This window comes from Mobula hypostoma, chromosome 23 (genome assembly GCF_963921235.1).
Source record: "Mobula hypostoma chromosome 23, sMobHyp1.1, whole genome shotgun sequence".
Lineage (NCBI taxonomy): Eukaryota > Metazoa > Chordata > Chondrichthyes > Myliobatiformes > Myliobatidae > Mobula > Mobula hypostoma.
Window position 1 is genome coordinate 57,673,554 of NC_086119.1, and position 20,228 is coordinate 57,693,781.

Sequence of the window (20,228 nt, forward strand, 5' to 3'; positions counted from 1 at the left end):
ATCGTCCATTTTACCGTACGAAGGGAGCATCCAATATTCCATTTTACCATTCGAGGGGAGAATTCAATAGTCCATTTTACCATACGAAGGACCATTCAGTCGTCCATTTTACCAAACAAAGGGAGAATTCAATATTCCATTTTACCGTACTAAGGACCATTCAATATTCCATTTTACTGTATGAAGGGAGCATCGAATTATCTGCCCACCCAGGATATTCTTTCTCCTTCCCTCTTCCATTGGGCATCATCATGTGCTGTGTTGTATGACACGGGTGATTCTCCGCTCCACTGCCATGATTGATCTTGGCAAAATTTTCTCTACAAGTGGTTTGCCATTGCCTTCTGCAAAGACGGGTAACCCCAGCTATTATCAATACTCTTCAGAAATTGTCTGCCTGGCATCAGTGGTCGCATAACCAGGACTTGTTAAAAGCACCAGCTGCTCATATGACCACCCACCAGCTGCTCCCTGGCTGCATTTGTCTGTGATCGGGATGGGTGGGGCCTGAGCAGGGGTTACGCTTTGCACAAAGGTGGCTTGCAGGCTCGCAGAGGGAAGGAGTGCCTTACACTTTGTTTGGAAGAGATTTATCTCCACCCTACCACCCACTGGGCGAATGATACAGACGCCTGTAAGCAAGTGCCACCAGGCACAAGTACAGCTTCTACCCACTGTTATAAGACTTGAAACACTCTGGTTTCCTCGACTGCGCAAGTCTGTGAGATCCTACCCCAAGCCCTGTTTGTGTGGATGCTGTGTAATTCACTACCCTGTTACTAACCAGTGCCCCAAAATAACAGACAGTACACCACATATGATTAAAAGATTTATCTTCATAATTCTTAATTTAACTGAAAGGTTATTAAAGAAAAGAACAAAAAAAGAAAGGGGCCCAGTTTAATGTGCACAAGTTGGAGCTCACGGTTTCCCCAAGTCACGGATCCTCAATCGATCTCACCCCGGGCGCCGTTGAATCACGGTCCCGCTCCAGGTTCAATCCTATGACCTCTTCTCTCCGGCATCGTCCTTCTTCATCTCCTCTCAAACAGAAGCCCCAAGCCCAACCTCAGTGTCCCTCACCAGAGAAACCTCCCCTTTAATTTTACCATCCTAACTGGATGGCAGACATGTCTCCTCATCTCTTATCTTCAACAATAACCCAAACAAAAGCCGAAAACAAGCAGTTCACACAGAACTGCCAAAATGAAATAACAGTAAAACATGAACCAGGGCTTTACAGACTATTCCTCATATGACATGATAAACTCTTGATCATGTAAGGATTTGATCTGTTGGTTGGCATCCATCTGTCTCGAAGGACAATGGGTGATGATCACCATCACAAGCCTGGGTGGAAGGTATGGAGATCCTGAGATACCCTGTTGTCAAGATCCCCCTCTCGGTCTCACCGGTGTAGTCCAAAGGAAAGCTTATGAAGCAGTACGTTAGGGGCTTGTTAGGGGCTCCACTCCAGATCTGCTGTCTGGGTTTACTCCCGTAGCCTTCGTCTCTCCCGAGGCTGCCCACAAGGGAGAGCTGGGGATCTGGTTCACGAGCACCAGGGCGAGTCTACACGCTGCTGGGCCTGTGTGCTATGTGTACAGGGGCCAGACCTCCCCCTGTCCTCTGTAGTTCAGCCTGAGACTGAAAGGAGTTCAGTTTCTATGTGTTGCCAGCAAGGAGGCACTAAATGAGGCCTGCTGTTGGAGAGGCTGTGTACTGGCAGGGAGAGACTTAAGGCCAATTTATACTTCTGCGTCAAATCTACACCGTAGGTATGGTGTAGCCGCGTACCCTACGCTGTAGCCTGACATGCATCTCCCCAAAAATGTAACTAGGCGTCACGGCGACGCAGACCGCAACAACTGTGATTGGTCTGCTTGGTAGCATCGTATTTCCTCCTACACATTTCCAGTTGCTTCTGAATGATGAACCAAATCGTCAAATCTACCTGCCGACATCTGAAAATATTTTTGATATGCATTTCCTCGTCCATGTCTGTCAGTGGCCAGACAAGCACAGAAAATTCATGTTCCAACTCCAACATGATGCGCTTAGTTTCAGTCGCCATTGCTTAAAGTACACAATAAAACTCAACACAGTGGCATAGAAACCCCACCGCCAATTGGCGTTTTGGTGGTAAATTGCATAGTGACGCAGACACACCAACGCTAAATGCTCACAATGGCGTAGGCCGCTTGCATAGGGTATGGCGTAGAGCCAACTCAGATGATGATGACGTCATACGAAGGAGTATAAATCAGCCTTTACACATTCCACTCTCCTTTTCACAGGTCTGCTAGCCAGCGGTGGGGCCTGAAAGCGAGAGTAACAAGCACTACCACACTGGACACATCACAACAAGTCAAATCAAATTTATTTATAAAGCACATTTAAGAACAACCCATGTTGATGTACAAACCATAACAGTTCTCTGGCATAGCTTGGCTTTCACTGCAGTCAGTCATGCAAGTCCCGGGCGGTGACTCAGGAGTACCGTTACGCACAGACGTGGAAGGACTCTTCATTCCTCTTTCTGTAACAGTTTCCTTTTACCAGTCAGGGTTGTTAGGACAACACCCACAAATTTCTGGTGAACGCAGCAGGCCAGGCAGCATCCGTAGGAAGAAGCACAGTCGACGTTTTGGGCCGAGACCCTTCGTCAGGACTAACTGAAAGAAGAGATAGTAAGAGATTTGAAAGTGGGAGGGGGAGGGCGAGATCGAAATGATAGAAAACAGGAGGGGGAGGGGTGGATCTAAGAGCTGGACAGTTGATTGGCAAAAGGGGATACGAGGCTGGAGAAGGGAGAGGGTCACGGGATGGGAGGCCAAGGGAGAAAGAAACGGGGAGGGAAGCCCAAAGGAAGATGGAGAGCAGGCAAGGAGTTATTGTGAGAGGGATAGAGAGAGAAAACAGAGAGAGAGAGGAAAAAAATTAAATTAAATAAATAAATAAGGGATCGGGTACAGAGGGGAGGTGGGGCATTAACGGAAGTTAGAGAAGTCAATGTTTATGCCATCAGGTTGGAGGCTACCCAGATGGAATGACTTGTCTTTCTCCCCCCCCCCAGGAGTTGTCTTTCCCCACCCCACCCCCCAGGATTTGTCTTTCTCCCCCCCCAGTTGTTGTCTTTCCCCACCCTCAGGAGTTGTCTTTCTCCTGCCCCCCCCAGGAGTTGTCTTTCTCTCCCCCCCCCAGAAGTTGTCTTTCTCCCCTCCCAGGAGATGTCTTTCCCCACCCTCAGGAGTTGTCTTTCCCCACCCCCCAGGAGATGTCTTTCTCCCCACCCCCCGGAGTTGTCTTTCTCCCGCCCCCCCAGGAGTTGTCTTTCCCCACCCCCCAGGAGATGTCTTTCTCCTCCCCCCCAGGAGTTGTCTTTCTCCCCCCCCAGGAGTTGTCTTTCCCCACCCCCCAGAAGATGTCTTCCCCCCCAGGAGTTGTCTTTCTCCACCCTCAGGAGTTGTCTTTCTCCCCCCCAGGAGTTGTCTTTCTTCCTCCCCCAGGAGTTGTCTTTCTCCCGCCCCCCCCCCAGGAGTTGTCTTTCCCCACCCCCCAGGAGATGTCTTCCCCCCCCCAGGAGTTGTCTTTCTTCCCCCCCCCCCAGGAGTTGTCTTTCCCCACCCTCAGGAGTTGTGTTTCTCCCCTCCAGGAGTTGTCTTTCTCCCCCCCAGGAGTTGTCTTTCTTCCTCCTCCAGGAGTTGTCTTTCTCCCGCCCCCCCCCAGGAGTTGTCTTCCCCCACCCTCAGGAGTTGTGTTTCTCCCCTCCAGGAGTTGTCTTTCTCCCCCCCAGGAGTTGTCTTTCTTCCTCCTCCAGGAGTTGTCTTTCTCCCGCCCCCCCCCCCAGGAGTTGTCTTCCCCCCCCCACCCAGGAGTTGTCTTCCCCCCCCCACCCAGGAGCAATGTGATGTTGTCAGCAGCGCAGGCCCTAGGCCCTAGGCTTTTGTTTTCAATCCTGAATGTCAGCCTGCTTCCCACCGAGTGCTCAGTGAGAGGTGTGGTTGGGGAGTTACCCTGTCAGAGAAAATCTCAAAGCATCTCCCGCACTCACACACACCGTCCGGGCCCAGCACAGGAACAAACCTTTCGGCCAGTCACCAATCTAACTAATCCCATCTGTCGGCATGCAGTCCAAATCCCAATCGTGTTCACACCTAACGTGCCTGCGTCCAGCAGCTCCGCAGAATTCCCGTTCCAGGCCCCACTCTCACACAACTCTGCCTCCCCTCCCATGTTCTTTGCTCCTGCGTGTTTCCACCCTGAGTCACAGCAACTTCTCCTTAGCTCCCAACACACCAGAGGAAACGCTGCTCTCGGCAACAGCCTGAGAACTGATGGAAGCAGACTGGAAGTAGGTCACCCTGGGCAGGTTAGGCCATTGACTGGGTGGGGTAACTGTTGACTTGGTCAGGACCTATGACTGTGGCTGAAGAGGAGGATGAACAGAAATAGCTGACCGTTGGGTGAAGGTCAGAAAGCACTGACAAGCTACTACTACTACGTCGACTCAGGCCTAGGGGGCCGGCGTCGGGCACGATGACGGACTCTCCACTTCTCCCTCTCCCTCATCAGTGTGTTCAGTTCATCTACATTAGCCACACCGCTGTCTTCTAGGAGCGTGTTGACCATAGTCTTGGGAGGTTCATCCTCCCGTGCTTGGGCTCCCATATGATGACTAGGCTGGCAGGTAGCTCGGGGTGGCGTAGACAGTGCCCCGCTAGTTGCAGTCTTCTAACCTCGATTTTAGTGGTGAGCATCGGTAGGTTGTTATAGAGCTCAACATTCGTCATGTGCTGCTGCCAGCTCACATCAAGAGCCATCCAGAGCATTCGTGTATAGCAACCATTCAGAGACTGACAAACACACAGCTGTATTTGTAACAAAAAGAGTTTAATATCAACATTTGAGCGCCATCTCAGCAGCTAACTTAACAAAGTTTAAACTAATTATAAACACTGGACAGAGAAATAGATTCCATGCCTTGATGCTTTGGCTCCTCATAAACTCCCAGAACGAGAGAATTCCTCACATCATTAATTACAGAATGTTATTATACGAAGGAACAAATTCACAAACTGAGTCTGTGTTAGAGAACACATGGTCCAGTGGCAGCATGCAGTGCCCAGCAGTGCCAAGCAGTGCTCAGCAGTCAGACATGTGCCCAGCAGTGGCACACCGTGCCCAGCAGTGGCACACCGTGCCCAGCAGTGGAGATGAATGGCAGCCACTTTGAACAAAACATTAAGGCAAATGTTTTACACTCAGTATATTTGATTTCACATACTTTAACTGACATAGAAGTGGCGCCCGGTTCTATCATCAGAAGTTGACTGTAGCCATGCATTTTCCTTTACAGAGACAGTGATTGCTACTGGCTGTGTGCTGGGATCACATTTTGAAGGGGCATTCTAATTTCCCAAAAATACATTTTATCCATAGTACGTACGGTAAAAACTTTCAGGGCATGTCATTATCTAAATTCACTGTTGTGGAGAGCTGCCACAGCTGCAAACTGAGCGAGGGTGAGGTGCCTGGGAGGCCTCTGTGTGCCGGTGGTCCCTGCGTCACTTCTCACCCGCTCTAACACGGAGGTCACAGCACACCGCACGTTCTCTTCCCCAGTTGTAAATCCAAGCATGCAGTAACTTCAAACACATCATTTCCACACGTTCATACAATGTCAGTTCCAGTTGCTCAATGCTCTCAGCGTCCCTTAATCACACTTTGCCCTGACACCGCTCTGCTCAGGATTAGAACCCCTCTCCTTCCTCTGGGGTAGCACACTGATGGCACAGATCCTTGCTCCCTCCTCAGCAGGGTGGCGAGGTGGGGGCACAGAGCTGGCCAAAGACCCCAGCACCTACTGAATGCTGGAAGAACTGATGGGATGATGGTACCGTCCCTTCACTGCTCACCCTGGCTGTTCGTGCCCCTTCCAGCCGGCAGCACCACCACCAGCCATTCCCTGTTAGGTCTCCGGTCTTGCCTGTGTTCCGGATGAGCCTCTCCAGCAGGGTGACAGACACTGCGTGTGGGTGAGGTGCAGCTGTCTCCAGCAGGGTGACAGACACTGCGTGTGGGTGAGGTGCAGCTGTCTCCAGCAGGGTGACAGACACTGCGTGTGGGTGAGGTGCAGCGTCTCCAGCAGGGTGACAGGCACTGCGTGTGGGTGAGGTGCAGCTGTCTCCAGCAGGGTGACAGACACTGCGTGTGGGTGAGGTGCAGCGTCTCCAGCAGGGTGACAGACACTGCGTGTGGGTGAGGTGCAGCCGTCTCCAGCAGGGTGACAGACACTGCGTGTGGGTGAGGTGCAGCCGTCTCCAGCAGGGTGACAGACACTGCTGGTGGGTGAGGTGCAGCCGTCTCCAGCAGGGTGACAGACACTGCGTGTGGGTGAGGTGCAGCGTCTCCAGCAGGGTGACAGGCACTGCGTGTGGGTGAGGTGCAGCGTCTCCAGCAGGGTGACAGGCACTGCGTGTGGGTGAGGTGCAGCTGTCTCCAGCAGGGTGACAGACACTGCGTGTGGGTGAGGTGCAGCGTCTCCAGCAGGGTGACAGACACTGCGTGTGGGTGAGGTGCAGCTGTCTCCAGCAGGGTGACAGACACTGCTGGTGGGTGAGGTGCAGCTGTCTCCAGCAGGGTGACAGACACTGCGTGTGGGTGAGGTGCAGCGTCTCCAGCAGGGTGACAGACACTGCGTGTGGGTGAGGTGCAGCGTCTCCAGCAGGGTGACAGACACTGCGTGTGGGTGAGGTGCAGCTGTCTCCAGCAGGGTGACAGACACTGCGTGTGGGTGAGGTGCAGTCGTCTCCAGCAGGGTGACAGACACTGCTGGTGGGTGAGGTGCAGCCGTCTCCAGCAGGGTGACAGACACTGCGTGTGGGTGAGGTGCAGCGTCTCCAGCAGGGTGACAGACACTGTTGGTGGGTGAGGTGCAGCGTCTCCAGCAGGGTGACAGACACTGCGTGTGGGTGAGGTGCAGCCGTCTCCAGCAGGGTGACAGACACTGCGTGTGGGTGAGGTGCAGCGTCTCCAGCAGGGTGACAGACACTGTTGGTGGGTGAGGTGCAGCGTCTCCAGCAGGGTGACAGACACTGCGTGTGGGTGAGGTGCAGCCGTCTCCAGCAGGGTGACAGACACTGCGTGTGGGTGAGGTGCAGCGTCTCCAGCAGGGTGACAGACACTGTTGGTGGGTGAGGTGCAGCGTCTCCAGCAGGATGACAGACACTGCGTGTGGGTGAGGTGCAGCGTCTCCAGCAGGGTGACAGACACTGTTGGTGGGTGAGGTGCTGACTGAGAGGTGAGGAGGGTGGTGTGCTGTGACCATCACTCAGCATCTCCATGCTGTATCGCAGCTCCACGTATCGGCTGCTGTGTGAAGCAGGAAGTGGCAGTGCTGTTCCCACCTATGACCCTGTTGATGCATTCGTTCCCAGCAAGTGAGTGCAGGTTGCACTCTGCTCCTGAACACGTGTCACCCATTATCCAGGGCAAAGCACACAGGACTCACACAGAAACAGCGAGTGTGACCATGGCCTTCAAGCCAATAGGGCTGATGAGGGGTGAGCAGAACAAGTCACACCAACAACTGCTGCTACCTCTCTTCCACTACAGCAAGCTGATGTGGGAGCTCGCACTCCTAGTGTGTACTCCATTCCTGAACACAGGCACAGATTAACCACCGCACATAAACACCCAATGTGATCGTGGGCCTTCGAGCCAACGGACAGGATAGATGGAGAGGCTGTTACACCCAAGGTGCAGGACACAGGAGACCGGATGACAGTCAGGAAGGAGCACCCCTGTGGCCATTGCCCTCAACAACAACTATATTACTTTGGATCCTGTTTGGGGCGGGCTGGAAAGTCACAGTGGTCAAGGCCTCTGTGACACAGAAGGGAAGCGGGGAGAAGACGCACGATGTGGTGATAGGGGATTTGTTAGCTTGGGGAACAGAAAGGAGGCTCCGTGGATGAGAACGAGATTCCCACATGGTTTTTGTAGGAGCGAGGGCATCAGATTTTCAGATCATTGGACTCTCTTCCAGGGAAGTGGGACCTGTACAGAAGAGATGGTTTGCACCTGAACTGGACGGGACTAATATCCTAGCAGGAAGGTTTGCTCATGCTACACGGGGGGGCTGGGGGGGGGGTGATTTAAACTAGGTTGCAGGGGGGTGGGACCAGATTGTGGAGCAATTGTGCAGGCAGATGTCGTTAAGACCTCAGAAAAAGTCGAAAATCAACAGGTTGAGCATAGTGTGACTAGTGTCCTGAGCTGTGTATATTTCAATGCAAGAAATATCCCAGGAAAAGCAGATTGACGAACACATGGAATGATGATGATGTAGTCATTAATGAGGCTTGGTAGCAGGAGGGGCAGGACTGGCAACTCAGTATTCCAGGGTTCGGTCGTTTTAGACACAACAGAGCGGGAGGGATGGTGTTATTAGTCGGGGAAAATGTCACAGCCGTGCTCAGTCAGAACAGACTGGAGAACTCGTCTAGTGAGTCATTATGAGTGAAAATGAGGAATAAGAAAGGGCCCTGCAGGAGGAAAGTGCCCAAATTGCAGGGGCCCTTATCAGAGATATTTAACTCATCTTTAGCAACAGGTGAGGTACCAGAGGACTGGAGGATTGGAGGTTTTTCCGCTGTTTAAGAAAGGCTCTAAAAATAAACTAGAAAATTATAGGCTAGTGAGCCTGACATCGGTAGTGGGAAAGTTATCAGACGGTATTCTGATAATGGCTGGTTCATGGCTTGTGAAGATTGGTGGGGAAGAAGAGTGCTCGGGCATGCCAGCACGATTGCTGGTGACTGTAGAGGCCAAGTCTGGATCTGCAGACCCTGAGGCAGTAGGGAAACCAGAACAGCAGGAAGCGGGTGCTTAGAGAGAGACAGTATGGCATCATGCATGGTAGGTCATGCCTAACCAATCTTATACAGAGTTTTTCAAGGAAGTTACCAGGAAAGTTGATGAAGGCAAGGCAGTGGATGTTGTCTACACGGACTTTAGTAAGGCATTTGACAAGGTCCTGTATGGGAGGCTGTCCAGAACATTCAGTCGCTCGGCATTCAAGATGAGGTAGCAAAATGGGGTTAGACAATGGCTTTGTGGGAGAAGCCACAGAGTGGTAGTAGATGGTTGCCTCTCTGACTGGAGGCCTTTGACTAGTGGAGTGCCACAGGGATCGGTGCTGGGTCTGTTAGTGATTGTCATCTATATCAATGATCTGGATAATAATGTGGTAAACCGGACTAGCAAATTAACAGATAACACCAAGATTGGAGAAGTAGTGGACAGGGAGGGAGGCTATCATGGGATTTCACTTGTCGAGGGATCTGCATCAGCTGGAATTTAAGGTAGACAAGTGTGAGATGTTTCACTTCGGTGGGACCAGTCAGGGTAGATCTCACACAGCGCACAGTAGGCACAGAAGAGTGCAGTAGAGCAAAAGAATCTGGGAATACGGGTTCATAATTCATTGAAAACGAAGTCACAGGTAGACAGGATCGTAAAGAAAGCTTTTGGCACATTGGCAAAGTATTGAGTACAGGAAATGGGATGTTATGTTGAAGTTTATAAAACATTGGCGAGGCCTAATTTGGAGCATTGTGTACAGTTTTGGTCACCTACCCACAGGAAAGCTGTAAATAAGGTTGAAAGAGAACAGAAAAAATTTACTGGGATGTTGCTAGGACTGTTCGACCTGAGTTATAAGAAAAGATTGAATAGGTTAGAACTTTATTCCCTGGAACGTAGAAGATCGAGGGGAGATCTGATAGAGGTATACAAAATGAAGAGAGGTATAGATAGGGTAAATGCAACCAGGCTTTTTCCACTGAGGTTGGGTGGGATGACAACTAGGTGTCATGGGTTAAGGGCTAAAGGTGAAAAGTTTAAGGAGAACATGAGGGGAAACTTCTTCACGCAGACAGTCATGAAGTGTGGAACGAGCTGCCAGAACAAGTTGTGCATATGAGCTAGATTTCAACATTTAAAAGAGAGGTTTGGAGAGGTACACAGATGGTAGGGATATGGAGGGCTATGGCCCACGTGCAGCTTGATGGGAGAAGGCAGTTTAAATGTCTCAGCATGGACTAGATGGGCCACAGGGCCTGTTTCTGTGCTCTAGCTATCTACGGCCGATAAATGGTGGGCACAACATGGCATAGGATTTGTAAAAGCCGAGAGATATCACTGGAAATATAGACATTTCCTTGGGCCACACTGGAGAGTGGCGGGTGGTCCTGGGACTTCGGTCTGTGGAATGAGCTACAGGTTAAGTGTCTAGTCTCAGTCACAGCTCCAGCATCTGTGGGCACTGGAGTCCTGTCCCAGAACTTCACCATACAGCCGCATGTATACCTCATCCCAAGTGTAGGAGCTTGAACTGGAAATTCTGCCAGGTGGGTCTCACACATCACAGCCCTGTAATCAAACCTGCTCCCTGGGCCCATTCAATGCAGGTGACTTGTTAACAGACTATGTGAAAGGTGGGGGAAGGAGCACACAGATAATTGGAGGGCAGCGGGAGAGATTTGACCCTGGTGGTGAGGGGACAGTCCTGAGCAGACGTGGAAATGGGTGTATCTGAAGAAAGGTTTCCTCACTCCGATTGCCCATCCAGCAGCCAGGCACAAAGTCCCCTCAACCTCCCCCTCAGCCCTCTATGTCACTTGTGCACCACATTGGGAAACTCCTGACCTGAAATGTTGACAATCCCTCCCCACTCCCCAAAGTCCTGCTCTGGTTGCATGTTACTTTCTGTTGAGGATGGATACTGTCAAAGGCTCTTTCCACAGCACTGTAGCCTCTGAGGCCAGTCACAGTTCAATTGCATGGCAAACCACTTGCCATGTTAGGGTCTGGATTTAGGGCCAGTGGGAGGGAACAGGCGGATCAGGGGAGAAGCCCACGCTCTGTCCCATCCCGGCCGGATCTCCGGACTAGTCTCCTGCTGCTTTTCCAAGTTTCCTCCCGTCTGACACAGCTTCCATGCAGCCATGATCACGAAATATTCCCTGGACAACAGATGGCAAAATATCCTGGTACTTCGTCAGGTGTTTCCTCTGCCTCATTGCCTTCACCACATCCTGTCCAGGAAGAAATGGTCAAGAAGGTGCCTTTAGTCATATGCTTATGAGGAGGTTTCCCAGGTCCCCATTGGGTCAGAAAACTGAACCCTTCATACACTTCCGACCCCTTCCCACATCCTCTGGCCCCATGTCCCCACTCCCCCACCCATTCCCTACCACAACACCACCTCCACTTCCCCAAGATGACCCTGATTGACAATGAAGTCCAGAAATGTACCGGATCAGAACTATTTTCAAACTGCACAAAATAGTCTGCCTGGACGTGAATCCTCGGCGCATTGATTGCGTCTTCAAGGTTGAGCCCAAACCATAATTTATTCATAATAACCTGCAGGTAAAAGGGCACAGGTCAGAGATCAGAGGGCAAGACAGTCACACAAACAAAGGATCAGAGGGCGGGTGGGTCACGCAGGTCAGGGATCAGAAGGCGGGTGGGTCACACTGGTCAGGAATCAGAGGGCGGGTGGGTCACGCAGGTCAGGGATCAGAAGGCGGGTGGGTCACGCAGGTCAGGGATCAGAGGGCGGGTGGGTCACGCAGGTCAGGGATCAGAGGGCGGGTGGGTCACGCAGGTCAGGGATCAGAAGGCGAGTGGGTCACGCAGGTCAGGGATCAGAGGGCGGGTGGGTCACGCAGGTCAGGGTTCAGAGGGCGGGTGGGTCACACAGGTCAGGGATCAGAGGGCGGGTGGGTCACACAGGTCAGGGATCAGAGGGCGGGTGGGTCAGGCAGGTCAGGGATCAGAGGGCGGGTGGGTCACACAGGTCAGGGGTCAGAGGGCGGGTGGGTCACACAGGTCAGGGGTCAGAGGGCGGGTGGGTCACACAGGTCAGGGGTCAGAGGGCGGGTGGGTCACACAGGTCAGGGATCAGAGGGCGGGTGGGTCACACAGGTCAGGGGTCAGAGGACGGGTGGGTCAGGCAGGTCAGGGATCAGAGGGCGGGTGGGTCACACAGGTCAGGGGTCAGAGGGCGGGTGGGTCACACAGGTCAGGGATCAGAGGGCGGGTGGGTCACACAGGTCAGGGATCAGAGGGCGGGTGGGTCACACAGGTCAGGGGTCAGAGGGCGGGTGGGTCAGGCAGGTCAGGGATCAGAGGGCGGGTGGGTCAGGCAGGTCAGGGATCAGAGGGCGGGTGGGTCACACAGGTCAGGGGTCAGAGGGCGGGTGGGTCAGGCAGGTCAGGGATCAGAGGGCGGGTGGGTCACACAGGTCAGGGATCAGAGGGCAGGTGGGTCACACAGGTCAGGGATCAGAGGGCGGGTGGGTCACACAGGTCAGGGATCAGAGGGCGGGTGGTTCACACAGGTCAGGGGTCAGAGGGCGGGTGGGTCACACAGGTCAGGGGTCAGAGGGCGGGTGGGTCACACAGGTCAGGGGTCAGAGGGCGGGTGGGTCACACAGGTCAGGGATCAGAGGGCGGGTGGGTCACACAGTGACAGTAGCTGCCTGCCATCAGGACGGGACAGAGCAGCAAGCATAAACAACTGACAAGTCGAGTTGGGCTGAAAGATTTTCTAACTGAAGAATTTCTGGTGATTGTTTTGCAGATGCCTCCCGACCTGCTGGGCATTTCTGGTGGTTTTACTGTTCTGGGTTTTCAGCAGCTGACACACTGTGCCCCTTGTAGCCAACTCTCTTGGGCTTGTCAGTAGCCAGAGTTCATCATTGGGTCAGTACATTAGGTCCCTCCACCACCGTTTACAACTGCCCCAAGGGCATTTCACCAACCCCTTCATCTCCCACTAATACCTATGTAACCCTATCCAGGCGTATCTGAACAATGCACCATGCTTCCAAGGGACTGGGGGCAGGGCAGGACTTGGTACTGACACACTGTACTCAGGCTTACTCGGTGATATACTGAGGCACACATGTAGGAATCGAATGTGGCCAAGGATTTGATTAAATTATCACTTAGAGATTGGTTTTAGAGGTTGGACCATCTGCTTCCTGGGGTCACAAGAGACTGCGGATAACGGAATGTGGAGCGCACTGGCTTAGATCACAAGACCATAAGACATAGAAGCAGAATTAGGCCATCTGGCCCATCGAGTCTGCTCCGCCATTCAATCATGTCTGATCCTTTTCTCTATCTCCTCTTCAACCCCAGCTCCCAGCCTTCTCCCTGTAACCTTTGATGTCATGTCCGATCAAGCACCTATCAATCTCTGCCTTAAATACAGCCAACGACCTGGCCTCCACAGCTGCACGTGCAACAAATTCCACAGATACACCTGTGTCCATGAAGCTGAAGATGACCTTTTACCTCAGCGGTGGCACTGATGATCTTCGTGCCTCCAGCTGCCCCAACCACCAGCATCGAGCTTTTGTCCTTGGACAGCAGTATACTGGGAGTCATGGAGGACGGGGGCTGCCGCTGGCCTGCAGATGAAAGAGAAAGCGATTCCAAGCTCTGAGTATATCAGTCACTCCTGACCTGGGACCTCACCTCCTCTTGCCCCTGTGACATCAAAGTCCAAATGCAGATCGAGAGCAAAAGAGTTATTTAATTAGAGTAAACGGTGTCGATGAGCCAGTGACTCTCCCTCAAGCACAGTCATTAGTACAATTGGTAAATTTTTATTCTGCAGTGAACATCTTTGTTTGGATGCAACCCATAATGATTATTTCACCACATCAGTCCAACAGGGAAAAGCAGTAACAGTTTGTAGAATAAAGTGCAACAGTTACAGAACGAGGGCAGCAGAGGCAGGTAATAAGGTGCAGTGTGATAAAGAGGTACATTGTGAGCTCACAGTCCAGCTCATCATACTAGCAGATGATTCAGTGGTCATATGACAGCTCTCCTCGACCCGGTGCGACGGGTTTTCCAGAACAATTCAATGATCGTATGACAGCTCTCCTCGAGCAGGTGGGACGTGTTTTCGAGGACGATTCAATGGTCATAGAAACATAGAAAATCTACAGCACAATACAGGCCCTTTAACCCACAAAGTTGTGCCGAACATGTCCTTACCTTAGAACTACCTAGGCTTACCCATATCCCTCTATTTTTCTAAGCTCCATGTACCTGTCCAGGAGTCTCTTAAAAGACCCTATCGTACCTGCCTCCACCACCGTTGCTGACAGCCCATTCCACGCACTCACCACTCGCTGCGTAAAAAACTTACCCCTTATATCTCCTCTGTACCTATTTCCAAGCACCTTAAATCTATGCCCTCTCGTGCTAGCCATTTCAGCCCTGGGGAAAAGCCTCTGACTATGCACATGATCAATGCCTCTCATCATCTTATACACCTCTATCAGGACACCTCTCATCCTCCGATCTCCAAGGAGAAAAGATCGAGTTCACTCAACGTATTCTCATAAGGCATGCTCCCCAATCCAGGCAACATCCTTGCAAATCTTCTCTGCACCGTTTCTATGGTTTCCACATTCTTCCTATAGTGAGGCGACCAGAACTGAGCACAGTACTCCAAGTGGGGTCTGACCAGGGTCCTATATAGCTGCAACATTACCTCTCGGCTCCTAAATTCAATCCCACGATTCATGAAGGCCAATACACCGTATGCCTTCTTAACCACAGAGTCAACCTGCGCAGCAGCTATGAGTGTCCTATGGACTCGGACAACAAGATCCCTCTGATCCTCCACACTGCCAAGAGTCTTACCATTAATAATATATTCTACCATCATATTTGACCTACCAAAATGAACCACCTCACATTTATCTGGGTTGAACTCCATCTGCCACCTCTCAGTCCAGTTTTGCATCCTATCAATTTCCCTCTGACAGCCCTCCACACTATCCACAACACCTCCAACCTTTGAGTCATTGGCAAATTTACTAAGCCATCCCTCCACTTCCTCATCCAGGTCATTTATAAAAATCACGAAGAGTAGGGGTCCCAGAACAGATCCCTGAGGCACACCACTGGTGACCAACCTCCATGCAGAATATGACCCGTCTACAACCACCCTTTGCCTTCTGTGGGCAAGCCAGTTCTGGATCCACAAAGCAATGTCCCCTTGGATTCCCATGCCTCCTTACTTTCTCAATAAGCCTTGCATGACAGCTGTCCAAGAGCCGGTGGGAGTGCTTTCGAGGTTTTGCAAGTTCTGCCTGATGGGAGGGGGGAGAAGAGGGAATATCAAGGGATAGGTGGGGTCACTGATTATGCTGACTACCTTACTGAGGTAACAAGAAGTGAAGACGGAGGGGAGGCTACTTTCCAAGATGTGCTGGGCTGTGTCTTTAATCACAGATATGGAAAGGATTCGCTAGCAACTCTCTAACTCATCCTTTGTCTGCAGGACAAGGTTGAGAAACCCAGTGACAACCTTTCCTTTATGACAGAAAAACAAAAGAGCGGTTCATTGGCTTCAGGAAAGGGTTGGTACCCATGCTCCTGAAATTGGGACAGTGTGAACTTTGAACTCATAGGGGTGAACATCACTGTCTGGTCCACCCATGTTGATGTCATGGCCAAGAGAGCTCATCAATGCCTCTTCTTTGTCAGGAGGCAAAAGAAATTTGGCACATCTCCACCAACCCTCACCGATTTTTGTTGATGCACCATAAAAAGCATTTTGTCTGGGTGCATACAGCTTGGTATGACTGCAAGAAACTGCAGAGGGTTGTGGGCACAGCTCAGCATATCACAGAAATCTACCACCCTTCTATGACTTTACTTCCCATTGCCTTGGAAAAGCAGCCAGCGGAATGAAAGATGTGCTGCACTGACATCGTGGCGCTATGGCATGCAACCAGGATTAGTGCAGGTAGCAATAAGACTCCACACATCCAGACATCTCCTCTCCAATAGCAAGCCCGCACCTCCATCAAGTAGAACTTACAAAACCATGAAAGCACGTCCCACCATGCTCAAGGACAGCTTCCACACTGCTGTCAGAATGGCTCTCCAGTATGATAACATGGATTCCTCACTGCACAAGCTACCTGATTTTGATACCCACACTGCATTCCCTACAGCTGGAACAAGCGTAGGAAAGGAAAAGATGCTGGAAATATGTAGCAAAATCAGAATTTGATGGAAACACTCAACAAATCAGGCAGCATTTGCAGGGAGAGAAACACAGTTAAGGGAGCAGAACAATTCTGGGGAGGGTCTTTATTCTGAAACATTTCTCCTCCAACAGATGCTGCCTCAGCTGCTGAATGTCTCCACCAGTTGCTGTTTTAACATTAGAAACAGAGAGCTGTGCTTACACTTGTACTTGTACTTACTAGCAATGCTTTCTCTAGAACAGCCACAGAAGTCAGCCAGCTGATTGTTTAGGAAGATGCCAGTCTTCTTAGAATAGACCATGGAGCCAAATCTGTTGAAACAAAACACAGTTTACCCTTACCCTATCCAGTTGTGTTTTGAGGAAGGAGGCCAATTAGTGGTCCTTTGAGGTTGTATTTAACTCCCTTCCTTTCATTTCACTCTTGTCGATTCTTGACCAAATGCACAGCAATGCCATCACTTACCTTTAGCCTTGTTCTGGGAAGGAAGACAACCATTTAGATTGACACCGGCTCTGGTAAAGAAGACGACCATTTAGATTGACATGGTACTAGGAAGGAAGACGACCATTTAGATTGACTCTGGTTCTGGGAAGGAAGACTATTAGTTAGATTCACACTGGAAAGGATTGGTAATTATTTCCTATTAAGTTACTGCTCCTGAGCCACAGTATTGATGTTAGCTTTCAGTTTGAGAGTTTTAGTTAATGACCTTGCTGGCCTAGCATTGATTCTGCCTAGTCACATCGACTTGAACTAGGACAAAGTCCTCCATATCCTTCTCATCCATATACTTATCCAAAGTTCTCTTAAGTGTTGAAATCGAACCTGCATCCATTACTTCCAGTGGCAGCTTGTTCCACATTTGCACAACTCTCTGTAAAGAAATTCCACCTCACACTCCCTAACATCTCGCCTCTCACTCTTAACCCAGCACCTCTAGTTCTAGTCTCAAATAGCCTCAATGGAAAAAGCCTGCTTATATGTACTCTGTCTGTGCTCCTCATAATTTTGTATCATCTGGTCTCCACTACTGTGCGGGGCAGAAATTTTCAGAGACTCACGACCTTATAAGACCAGAAATATCTATGAACTTAGTTTTAAGTGACCAGCCCCTTAGTTTGCAGCTAAGTTCTGTTGTTCACGATTCTCCCCGACTGACAACATCTACCTTGGAGACTACAGGTGCCGGAACTTGCAGCAATACTATCTGCTAGAAAAACACAACAGGACAAGCAGCATCTATAGGGAAAAGGGAACTGTCAACATTTCGTGTCCTGATGCATTTTTGATCTGAAATGTTCACAATTCCCTTCCCTCAACAGATTCTGCCTGACCTACTGAGCTCCTCCCAACCTTTACCTTGGCTGGCCCCCTTAGGATTTCATATGTATTTTTCAATAAAGTAACACCTTGGGGCAAATTATGAGACGATAAGGCTAGAACTTGCGGGTGTGAATTGGGATGATGTTTTTGCAGGGAAATGTACTATGGACATGTGGTCGATGTTTAGGGATCTCTTGCAGGATGTTAAGGATAAATTTATCCCGGTGAGGAAGATAAAGAATGGTAGGGTGAAGGAACCAAATGAGGTGGAAAATCTAGTCAGGTGGAAGAAGGCAGCATACATGAGGTTTAGGAAGCAAGGATCAGATGGTCTATTGAGGAATATAGGGAGGCAAGAAAGGAGCTTAAGAAGGGGCTGAGAAGAGCAAGAAGAGGGCATGAGAAGGCCTTGGCGAGTAGGGTAAAGCAAAACCCCAAGGCATTCTTCAATTATGTGAAGAAAAAAAGGATGACAGGAGGGAAGATAGGACCGACTAAAGATAAAGGGCAGATCATGTCTCACAAGCCTGATAGAGTTCTTTGAGGAGGTGACCAGGCATATAGATGAGGGTAGTGCAGTGGATGTGATCTATATGGATTTTAGTAAGGCATTTGGCAAGATTCCACAGGGTAGGTTTATTCAGAAAGTCAGAAGGCAGGGGATCCAGGGAAGTTTGGCCAGGTGGATTCAGAATTGGCTTGCCTGCAGAAGGCAGAGGGTCATGGTGGAGGGAGAAAAATTTAGATTGGAGGATTGTGACTAGTGGTGTCCCACAAGGATCTGTTCTACTTTTCGTGATTTTCACTAATAACCTGGATGTGGGGCTAGAAGTGTGGGTTGGCAAGTTTGCAGACGACACAAAGGTTGGTGGTGGTGTAGATAGTGTAGAGGATTGTCAAAGATTGCAGAGAGACACTGATAGGATGCAGAAGTGGGCTGAGAAGTGGTAGATGGAGTTCAACCCGGAGAAGTGTGAGGTGGTACACTTTGGAAGGACAAACTCCAAGGCAGAGTACAAAGTAAATGGCAGGATACTTGGTAGTGTGTTAGAGCAGAGGGATCTGGGGGTACATGTCCACAGATCCCTGAAAGTTGCCTCACAGGTAGATAGGGTAGTTAAGAAAGCTTATGGGATGTTAGCTTTTATAAGTCGAGGGATAGACTTTAAGAGTCGTGATGTAATGATGCAGCTCTATAAAAGTCTGGTTAGGCCACACTTGGAGTACTGTGTCCAGTTCTGGTCGCCTCACTATAGGAAGGATGTGGAAGCATTGGAGATTTACCAGGATGCTGCCTGGTTTAGAGAGTATGCATTATGACCAGAGATTAAGGGAGCTAGGGCTTTACTCTTTGGAGAGAAGGAGGATGAGAGGAGACATGATAGAGGTGTAAGATAATAAGAGGAATAGATAGAATGGATAGCCAGTACCTGTTCCCCAGGGCACCACTGCTCAATACAAGGGGACATGGCTTTAAGGTAAAGGGTGAGAAGTTCAAGGGGGATATTAGAGGAAGGTTTTTTACTCAGAGAGTGGTTGGTGCGTGGAATGCACTTCCTGAGTCAGTGGTGGAGCCAGATACACTAGTGAAATTTAAGAGACTACTAGACAGGTATATGGAGGAATTTAAGGTGGGGGGGTTATATGGGAGGCAGGGTTTGAGGGTCGGCACAACATTGTGGGCCGAAGGGCCTGTACTGTGCTGTACTATTCTATGTTTTCCCATCTCCAAGGAACACAGATGTAAACTCTTGAACCTCCATTGGTACAACAACCCTCTCATCCGAGGAGTTAGCCTGAGGTACACGTACAAATGCTGGAGGAAATCAGCTGGTAAGGCAGCATCTATCGGAATAAACAGTTGACTTCGAGTTGAGACCCTTCACCAAGACTGGAACAGGAGAGGGCAGTAGCCAGCATAAGAAATTGGGGAAAAGGAAGAGTACAAGCTGGCAGTTGATAGGTGAGATCAGGTGAGGGGGAATGTGGGTGGGTGGGGTAGATGAAAGGCAAGAGGTGGGAAAGGTGAATGACTGAAGGAGGAGGAATCTGACAGGAGAGAAGAGTGGACCACGGGATAAGGGAAGGTGGAGGGGAACCAGACGGCAGGTGAGGAGAAGAGCAAGGGTGCAGCAAGAATGGGAAAAGGAAGAAAAGAAAAATGGGGGGCGGAGAAATGACTCTAAACTGGAGAAGTTGATTTTCTTGCCATCAGGCTAAAGGTTACACTGACAGAGATTGACATACAGAACTCCTTCCGATCTCCACATCTTATTCTGCCTTCAGCTCCCTTCCTTTCCAATTCTGATGAAGGGTTTTGGCTCAAAACAGTGACCAATTATTCCCTTCCATAGTTACTGCCTGACATGCTGAGCTCCACTAGCACTTTGCTCCAGATTTCCAGCATCTGCAGAATCTTTTGTGTTTATGACCACCCTAATGAATCTCCTTTCAACTTTCTCCCAATGCTACTGTATCCAGTTTTAGATAAGGGTGCACAGTTTTCAAAGTATAGTTTCTACAACACCATGTACAACTGTAACAAAACTAACTATTCTTAAACTCCTGTCACAAATGAGAGAAAATCTGCAGATGCTGGAAATCAAAGCAGTACTGATGAAGGGTCTCGGCTCGAAACGTCGACTCTACTTTTTTCCATAGATGCTGCCTGGCCTGCTGAGTTCCTCCAGCATTTTGTGTGCATTGCTATTCTTAAACTCCAACCTTTTTGCAATAAAAGCCAAAATGCTGTTTGTTTTCTTAACTGGTCCTGCTGTTAACTGCCTGTCACAGGACTTTCCTGTT

General features: G+C 50.2%; 1 protein-coding gene across 1 annotated transcript in view; it reads right to left on the bottom strand.

Moving 5' to 3' along the window:
• Nucleotides 1–7,045: 7,045 nt before the first annotated feature.
• The window catches only part of LOC134336971 (glutathione hydrolase 5 proenzyme-like), a 103,027-nt gene continuing 89,844 nt past the window's right edge, over nt 7,046–20,228 (bottom strand). Inside the window, exons 9-12 of the mRNA XM_063031709.1 lie at nt 16,317–16,408; nt 13,375–13,490; nt 11,323–11,433; nt 7,046–11,102 (exon numbers count right to left, since the gene is read on the bottom strand). Coding sequence (XP_062887779.1) covers nt 10,956–11,102; nt 11,323–11,433; nt 13,375–13,490; nt 16,317–16,408 — 466 coding nt within the window. The 3' untranslated portion in view covers nt 7,046–10,955. The remainder of the gene's footprint in view (nt 11,103–11,322; nt 11,434–13,374; nt 13,491–16,316; nt 16,409–20,228) is intronic.